This window comes from Aulonocara sp. 'chitande type north' Nkhata Bay, linkage group LG15, assembly GCF_057382095.1.
Source record: "Aulonocara sp. 'chitande type north' Nkhata Bay isolate Kocher_YH1m ecotype deep benthic linkage group LG15, A_spYH_male_GT1.1, whole genome shotgun sequence".
Classification (NCBI taxonomy): domain Eukaryota; kingdom Metazoa; phylum Chordata; class Actinopteri; order Cichliformes; family Cichlidae; genus Aulonocara; species Aulonocara sp. 'chitande type north' Nkhata Bay.
In genome coordinates this window covers 39,225,624-39,234,734 of record NC_141358.1, presented here as the reverse complement: position 1 = coordinate 39,234,734, position 9,111 = coordinate 39,225,624, and the positions used below count along the sequence as shown (strand labels likewise).

At 38.6% G+C, this 9,111-nt stretch overlaps 2 protein-coding genes and 1 long non-coding RNA gene across 3 annotated transcripts in view; all 3 read right to left on the bottom strand.

Annotated features, from left to right (window-relative positions):
* LOC147313640 (uncharacterized) overlaps window positions 1-2,975 on the bottom strand; it is a 4,885-nt gene extending 1,910 nt beyond the window's left edge. Inside the window, exons 1-2 of the mRNA XM_086263316.1 lie at window positions 1,837-2,975; window positions 1-1,163 (exon numbers count right to left, since the gene is read on the bottom strand). The exon at window positions 1-1,163 is cut by the window's left edge and continues 1,910 nt beyond it. Coding sequence (XP_086119442.1) covers window positions 1,848-2,477 — 630 coding nt within the window. The 5' untranslated portion in view covers window positions 2,478-2,975 and the 3' untranslated portion in view covers window positions 1-1,163; window positions 1,837-1,847. The remainder of the gene's footprint in view (window positions 1,164-1,836) is intronic.
* Window positions 2,976-3,537: 562 nt separating this feature from the next.
* LOC147313639 (uncharacterized) lies at window positions 3,538-7,631 on the bottom strand. The gene is made up of 7 exons (XR_015124959.1): window positions 7,601-7,631; window positions 7,429-7,489; window positions 7,255-7,384; window positions 6,114-7,171; window positions 5,945-6,001; window positions 5,729-5,842; window positions 3,538-4,458 (listed from the first exon to the last, which is right to left on the bottom strand). It is a non-coding gene; the product is annotated as an uncharacterized LOC147313639 (long non-coding RNA).
* A 13-nt stretch (window positions 7,632-7,644) lies between these two features.
* Window positions 7,645-9,111, bottom strand: part of LOC147313633 (uncharacterized) — a 66,209-nt gene continuing 64,742 nt past the window's right edge. Inside the window, exon 2 of the mRNA XM_086263314.1 lies at window positions 7,645-8,252. Within this exon, the coding sequence (XP_086119440.1) occupies window positions 7,645-8,252 (608 nt within the window). The remainder of the gene's footprint in view (window positions 8,253-9,111) is intronic.

The window sequence follows — 9,111 nt, the reverse complement described above, 5'->3', positions numbered from 1 at the left end:
ACGATTGCGCTGTACGGACTCGCGTACTTGACTACTGAGAAATGACTTTCACGTCAGACTTAGCGGCTCTTATTTATCCAAAGTGCGACACCTGAGCGCAGACCCGGGCTGTTAAACAAATATGAGCAAATGCAGATGTCAGACAGACTGTCTAAAGAATTTTAAAAAGTCAGACAAGCTTCAGGGCAATAACTAGAAGAATAAAGTTTGCAATAAAAGTTTGAACAATATTTTGCTATGTGCTATTTGCTATGCTCATCTAACCTGTGCTGCAGGTCAACCAGTTCTATCTTATCAGATTCACTGAGGGTGTCTATTGGTTTGGAAGTAAGGCATATGATCTTTTGTATCACTTGCGTCTCATCAGATCTTTTTTTTTGCTAAATCACTGCTATATTTTCTAAAGAATTTTCCAATTTCATATTTCAAAAGTTCCCAGTTACTACAAAATGTATTATTTGTGAGAGCTTTACTCCAATAAAGTTTAATGAATCTCTGAACTTCACAAATCACTTCTTTATGCTCAAGAATGGTACTATTTAACTTCCAGTAAGAGGTTTTAGTGATTAGGGAGGATGACAACGGGATCGATAAGCTAACCATTTTGTGGTCTGAGAGTGGTGTAGGATAAATATCCGTTTTAACTTTTTCTAAATCTTTTGAGATAAGCCAAAAATCGATACGTGAGTGTCTGGTTTGAGTCTTATTACACCATGTATAAGCTATCTGAGACGAATGAGAATCCCTCCAAGAATCGACTAAGTTGAATCTTTGTGCAAACAGTCTTATGAATGAGTTAGAGTCTAAACTTCTAGAAGGCCATCTGTCCAAATAGCTGTTAAACACTGTATTAAAGTCTCCACCAAAAATAATAAAAGAATTGGGATATTTCGATAACCAGCGCAGTAGGCGCTCCTCCAACCTATCAAAATATAGTTTATTCTCCCTCTGACAGTTAAAACCATACACATTGACTAAAATATAGATAGAGTGTGCAGCCTCAACTATTAGAAAAATGTAATGACCATCTTTATCTATGTCAGAATTCAAGATTTGACCATTAAATCTTCCTTTAAGTATGCAGACACCAGCAGCATGCTCTGTACCATGGGACATCCACAGATCATCTCCCCATTGCGATCTCCAAAATGTTTTTTCTTGTTCTGTTGAGTGAGACTCTTGTATAAAACAGAAATCTGAATTGAACTGCTTGCAAAACAAAAAAATAGCCTTACGTTTAACATTGTTTCTTAAACCTCTTGCATTTAAAGAAATAACAGACAGAGACATAATGATAGTAACAAAAATTAAAAGTGACAAATAAGAAAAAGCTTAGACCAAGTAAATGAAGAACAGTTGAATTGGGAACCTGGTCACTTAAGAGAGTCCTATATAAGATGACAACTGCAACCCCTGAGTAAGGAAATTGTGAACTTGAATAATAATAGGAATACAATAGCCTAAAACAATAAAACCAATGTGGTAAAAATAAATAAATAAATAAATAAATAAATAAATAAATAAATAAATAAACGCTTCACATATGAGCATTGAAAGGGAGCTTAATAGAAAATTTCTTGCTCCATTTAAATAACTAATTATTCAAAAAAAGAATAAAAATAAAAAAAAATAAAAAGAAGCTTATCCAGCTTGCTCATAACATTTTCAGTAAAAATATTGCAGCCAAACTGAAGACCAATAAACTTATAACAAATAAACTGCATCAGTTTAACTCTGATCGTTTTATGAGTCCAACAACAAAAACAAACAAACAAAAAAAGAACGGCAGTGAAACCAAGTTAATCTTAAGATACTTCAGTTTTCACCTCAAAATACCTTGGATCAAATTATAGGGCTGGAAAAATCTCTTTTCCCTCCACGAACGCACGACCTCCTACGAAGAACGCCAGCTTGTTTTCGTTGCGCGCAGCTTCCACAGACGGCCAGAGTCTGTTTCTTCGGGCGCGGTCGTCAGGGGACAGATCCTCAGCCAGCTTTAGGTTGTTACCTTTCAGGTAGGTGGACTTCTTAGCAGCGCGCCAGACAGCATCGCGGTAGATCCTGGATGTAAACTGAATGATGATTCCCCTGGGTTGGTTGTTGTTGGACCTCTTGGGACCGATGCGGTGGACGGTGTCAACGACGTCGGGGAATTTATCTTGCATCTCCGGTATGACTGATCTACAGACTTTGATTACCTCCTGCCGCACGTCCTGCTTGTCCCTCTCGGTCAGACCGTAGAGCTTCAGATTCCAACGCCGTGAATAGCTCTCCAGGTGAGAGATGCGCTTTTCCTGTGCTTCAGCGATTGCTTTATATTTTTCGAGCTGTGCCTCAACACTGACAACTCTGCTCTTCATATCATTTAACTCAGCACAGACAGCATCAAATGACTCCTTAACAGCTGTGATATGTTCAGTGTTCTCTTGGACAGCTTTTTTCATCTCGGAGATGGCTATGGAGTTGTCACTCACCATTTTTTCAAGTGTCTGAACTCGAGTTAATCAACATGGTAAGTGATGAGAGCTGGGAGAGAACCGTAGATGTCTCCGTATCCGCAACTTTTCTTAGCTTACCAGCGGGAGAGGCACATGGAGTGATAGGGAGAGGGGGAAACTCTTCTTCCATCCGTGAATACTGAAGCGGTTCGGAAACTGCCTCCAAATAGTCGTGCATGGAGTCGATGAGAGTATTTTTAGTGTCGGCGGGCATCTCAGTAGCGAGAGAAGACTGAGCAGCTTGGCTAACATTAGCAAGCTTGCTAACGGAGCCGCTGTTAGCATGCAACTTCTTAGATTCGGTCTTTCTCTTCTCGGGTTTGCTCATTTTGGTTCACAAATAGATACCAAAATGAGACGTAAAAGATGACTATTGCGTAGGCGTAAATAAAGTCTCTGTTCACTGTGTGTAATATATATTTTAAAAAAGGCCAGGTTCGCAGAGCTCAGCGATACGTGACTGCTCAGAGCGCCATCTTGGGCTCCCCCCCCTCGAAGAGTCACGATTGCGTTGACTATCAAAAGTCGACGCGTCGTTTGAAGCTTTGTAAAATCCCAAAAGACGCAGGAATAAGTAGCAGGATTTAAGAGTGTAATAACGGACTGAAACAGAAGATGGCAGCACTGCATGTACAAGGATGCCAGCTGCCGTTAAACCCCGAAGAAGAAGAAGTAGCTGTGTCCCAGAATTCATAGCGCAGCCCAGCTCAGTTTCCAACAATGGCGGCAGCTAGTTAGTTTTAGTATTACTCTTATTATTCTTTATGGGTCACAAAATAAACGTTTCACATATTTTCAGGCGAGACTGTAACTGTGTAAACCTCAAATATCTGCTCAGTTTATCAAGACACCACATATTTTCAAAAGCGCTCTGACGTTTTCAGAGACGTCTGTTACCCACTAGCTCGATAGCGAGCCGGGGGCTAGGCTCACTAGAGCTGTGAGAACACCGGACTCCTGGCAAATCGTTTTCAAACCCACCGCAGTCTTTCGCTACTCAGGTTAAACATATATAGGTCACTTAGATAACTTAAAAATGTTATTGTTTGGCTTTTTTTTAGTATTTTATTTGTTCCTGAGTAAATTGGTTTGGCTGAGATTAAAGTTATAGTTTCTGTAAGCAAAGCAAAACTGTTTATGTGAAAAACTGTAAAATATAATTTCAGTGTTCTGTAAAATATAATTTCAGTGTTCTTTTTACATTTCATAAGAGTAAAATCCTTGTAGGAGTAAATGTATCCAAGCTTCTGACAGATGTGACAGATGTTTAACTTATTGTTGTTTACTTGTAGTGTACAATAAATAATCAAAAACACAGGATTATTGTGCAATGCTTCATTACTCACTAATGTTACAAATGTTGAAAGGTAAAAGTGTTCAATAAAATCCTAAATATTGCAAAATGCTGTAAGAACTCTTCTTTCGCTGCTTTAGGACACATCCCATTATATTGACTACTGTACACACACTACTTAATATTTAAGATACAAAAAATACTGGTTTCTGTGCATGCATCTGCAGTGAAGGTGTGTGTTTTGCCATGCAGCTTTTACTTACTTAGCACTCTTCTTCATTTTGACTACCATGAAGTTAAGCCAAAAAAACAAGAAAAGAAAAACGATTTTTCTGGTATCTGAAGTATAACAGTTCCCTGAACTACCTCTGATAGTGTCCTCATCATGATAATATTCCCTTTATTTATGATTAGTTATCTTTATCTTCAGAGGTCTGGGTGACAGTTTTAGTGTTTGCTTTAAAAAACAAAAAACAACAAAAACTCAAAACAAAAACTTGAAATATATATATTCTATATACATATATAGAGATGCTCACTCCTGATTGGACACTGAGCTGCACCACCTTCTCCTTCACTCCTCCACCTTGCTGTCCTCTGTGCTCTCTCTCCTCCATCTCCAGGGAACAAATCAGAGTCTGAGCACCAAACCTGTGGACTGTTAGTCTGCAGATAAGAAGGAAAACACACAGAATTCTCATGTTTGCCATTTTTCATACCGTATTACTATAGTATATTAGTTTACCAGTCCAACAGATTTATTTTCCCAAATGGATCATTACAGCTTTTGCCACACTGGTCCACTTGATTGTCAAAGTGTATTAGCTCTTTATTATTTCTTTCTTTTCTTTACCTTGAAATTATTACAATCAGAACGGACAGGACTGGGGATGGGAAAGAGAAAGATGAAGAAAAGAGAAGTTGGGAAGATGCTCAACAGAAGGAGATGGAAAGCAAAAAGATAGGAGAAGAGAGACACAGAGAGAGAAGACACTAAAAATCTGTTTGATCACCTGCTGGAAAAATAAAAACAAGCAAAAAGAGAAAAACACAGTAGCGAAACCACAGCAAAAACCAACATAAGCACAAGTTATAGTAAATAATAAATATCTCCACATCCCGGAAGGGCCTGATCAAGCCACAGGGGCCATAAACTGACAGTTTATTTATAACTAGAAATAATAAAGCAGTTGACGTGTTTCAGGCTGTGACTTTTAGTATCTGTTGGTACTTCATCACTTTGAATAAGTGTAAGTCAACACCAGGCCGCACTTTCAGTCTTTCCATTAAACAAATGACCAACAATCCATTGTTTTCACCATTAAACAATAAAATATGCTTCTTGACTCCTTGATGCAGGTGCCCACCTACGACCTGGTTTATTAATACTAAGCTAAAGAGGAAAGCAACTCACTGTAGTTCTCACAGCTCAGGACAAGCAGACACCTGATGTTGAGTGACTGAATGGAACTAAAACAAGAATTCATAATTATGTTTGTCTGCCATGAACACGTGATGATAAAACTCTGCATATGCAGTCAGGAGACTGATGACCTGTGAAATGAGCTGTTAGAAATGTGCAGATATGTGTAAACATTGATCAGCATTTAACATCCAGGATGGAGCAAAACTTCTGACCTGCATGTATGAGAACCTTTAATCACATCATCTTTGTAGTGAAATAGCTGATGACTCATTAAACGTTTCCATGTAATTTATCCACAGTGAAAAATATTCACTTTGCTGGATCTGAAAATCACGTGTTCATTTCATTAGACACTAGCAATACCATTAAACTGGACCTTATCATTATCATATAGCACTAAATGTGAAACTGTGTCATATAACAATCTATATATGTAATATGTGTTTGCCTGAATCTTCCAGCACAAACAGAAAGACGAGCTGTTGTCTGAGTATCAACACAAGTACACACCAGAAATCGTTCAGTAAAGACAAATTTAATAAATGAAAGCTGGTGAGAGGGCCTTTGATGTTTCTCTTTGGATCATCCTGTTGTTTGTCTCCCAGTGTCGTTACTGCTCCTCTCCTTTCAAAGACAAACACCAAATAACACCAAATGAGAGTGAATCACTTCAGAAACACTCCTGGTTATTGTGAGCAAACGTCATAACATGATGAATGTATTTACCATTTTACTGAGGGAAAATCTTCTGTGTGGAGTTTCTTCTCATCTTGGCTCTTTTTCCTGACATTTAGAAACAAGAGGCAGAAAAGAAAGAATAAAAGTTAAAACCTCAACAAGTTTTTTAATGTTTGGGATGTTTTAGAAACAACCTTAAACACTATTTACTACTTACCACTTTGTTCATTCTTGCTGACGTTCACTCTCCTCATCTTCTCTCTAAAGGACAAATGACAGAAAAGAGGGAATCAATTTAGTAACTTTATCAACCAGGTGAGCAGAATTTTAGATATTTATCAATATTCTGATTAAAAGCAGAGTGAATACTTATCTTTTTACGAGAAAGGGTTCAATCCGTCCTGTCTTAGGTCTTAATGTCACCTTGGCTCCTCTGTTTTCTCTGAAAAACAAAAGACAAATGGGAAGAAAAAAATTAGTAAATGATTTCAGCAACTAGAGGAAGTGTTCACTGAGGAGGAGCTGTCATAATAATATAAAATCAATATATACTTATCTTTTTTTTAATGACAGTTTACAGAGCACGCTGGCTTCGCTCCTCCCTCCGCTCCTCTCTGAAAGTTAACTGGATAAAGGATAATAACAATTAATAACATCATCAAAACAGACAAACCTGAAAGAATTGCTGATCAGAGCTGTGACAGAGTCACAGATTAGTTGGATGTATACTTATCTTTCACAATGAGAGCGTTTGCATAGACGTCTCTTCAGGTCTTTTTATTGTTTTCTCTCTGGAGAGGAAAGTGATGAGACTGATGAGGAAATACCAAATACAAAGACTGACAAAGGGAACTGAAAAAGTCTAACCAAAACCTATACTGGGGGAAAACTGTAGGAAACAGAACTACTGAGGCAAGGAAACACGAGGGGACGGAGACTAACACTCTGACAAGGGACAAAGGGAGACTGACACTATATTTACACACAGGAGGCTGATTATGGGAACTAAGGACACATAGAAACACAGCTGAACCGAATAAGAAATGAACAACAAGTCGAAACAAACTCTAATGACAGTTCAACCAGTTTCTAAACACAACAAATAACTTTCAGGATGTTTCAACAATGTGTAAAATGAGTTCTTATCTTTTTTTGTGAGAGGGCCTTCAATGTTTCTCTTTGGATCATCCTTCCATCCATTTCTTCTGCTTAACCATTGGAGCCATCCCAGCTGTTATGGGGCCAGAGGCGGGGGTATAACCTGGACAGGTCAGTCTAACACAGAGAAACAGACAACCATTCACACTCACATTCAACCTAACTGCATCTCTCTGGACTGTGGGATGAAGCTGGAGTACCTGGAGGGAACCACAAAGGCGCCAGGACTGTCTTGCTCTCAGATGACGCCCGTTCACGCTGCTCTGAAGACCCTCAGTTGTCTTTGGATCAAATAACACCAAATGAGAGTGAATCACTTCAGAAACACTCCTGGTTATTGTGAGCAAACGTCATAACAAGATGAATATATTCACCATTTTACTGAGGGAAAATCTTCTGTGTGGTGTTTCTTCGCAGCGTGACTCTTTTTCCTGACTTTTAGAAACAAGAGGCAGAAAAGAAAGAATAAAAGTTAAAACCTCGACGATTTTCAAATATTTTAGGACATTCTTTTAGAAACAACCTTAAGCACTATTTACTACTTACCACTTTGTTCAGGCTTGCTGACGTTCGACATGCTTCACTGTATATTATAATCTCAAGCGCTTCCTTGCTTGAGTCGGGCTCCGGATGCTGCTCTCTTCCTCCGCCTTCCTCTTAGCACGCTTTGCCGACATATTTAGAAAACGGCAGAGCACCGAAGTGAGAACTCTGCCGTCCGCGCTGTAGTCTGTTACTCTCCAGCGGTTCTTCATCTCAGTGTCCTCTGTTCGGTAAACAGTGGAGATGACTCTGGTGACGGGGAGGCCGTCGACAGTCAGGGTGCGGACACAGTTCCTCCGATCTGCCTTCAGCACAGCAAGATCTGCTTTCTCTGGAAGAACTGGAGTCAGGAAGCGTGGATGAGAGCTGGAGCCCGCAGGCGGCAGCATCATGCCAGCTGGTGAGTCCGTAGGAGGAGAAGGAGTGGTGTTCTCTCTCTGGCTCTGCCTCACATCGACAAATGGTGTCGTCACCTGGTCCCGGTGGAACCATCCTTTAAAAGGTATGTGAGGAAAGTCCTTGGACCCAGTCACCAGGTTATGGTAAAGAGTGAGGACCAGGTGGGACATGGAGTTCAGATGGCTCCTGCTCAGTTCACGGTTCCTCAAGTTAGTGACGACCATCTGAGGTGCAGTGACTGGACTCACCAGATCAGCTACGAGAAAGCAAAGCGTGCGTCTACGTTAATCATGTGATCACACAAATTAAAGCCTGGATTTAAATTGTCCAGACATGGCTTTACATCATCATAAGCTCTTCCACACAAACAGTAAGAAGCTCCCAGCAGAACTCATTGTTTATGAAAGCCTTCACATTTTTCACCTGGTAAAAGTTTTCATGTGGTGTAAGGCTGCGTGGATTCCCATACGGAAAAGAAATAGAAAAAACGTATAAAACCCATATGTTAAAGAAATAGAAAAAACTTAGAAAAGATTTGCATCAGCTTTAATTTGCTCCATATATAGTGAATCATATAAGGCTTGTATGATTTTCTCCTGAAAGTGGCCACTTTCGGGTTACTTTCATACATGATAATAAAGTGGATCACATAAGGATCATGTTAAAACTAAGTATGAGTTATATAAGGAAAGTAAATGTCAAAGTATGTATTCCATAGATGTTCCATATAATTTTTGCAAAGTTTTTAAGTACATATTTGTCATAAAGACATATGCTTTACATATATGAACAAAATCTGTTATATAAAAAATTTTTATATGTAAAGTAAATGTAGTTTGCAGGGCAATAATCTCTTTTTTTAAATGCTTTTTATACATATATTCTAAGAATATGTTAGATTACATATGTTTTCTCTTTATGTTCCGGCAATACATTTTTATGGTAAACTATTCTTTTTTTTTACATTTTTCTTCTAAGAATTCTTAAATCTCATCTCATAAAAAAAACCTATAAACTTAATTACAAATTAACATTACTAGAAAAAAAAATCTATCACATATGAAAAAGACAACAGTATCATTTGCCCCTGCTTGACCAACATCAGTTAAAAACTA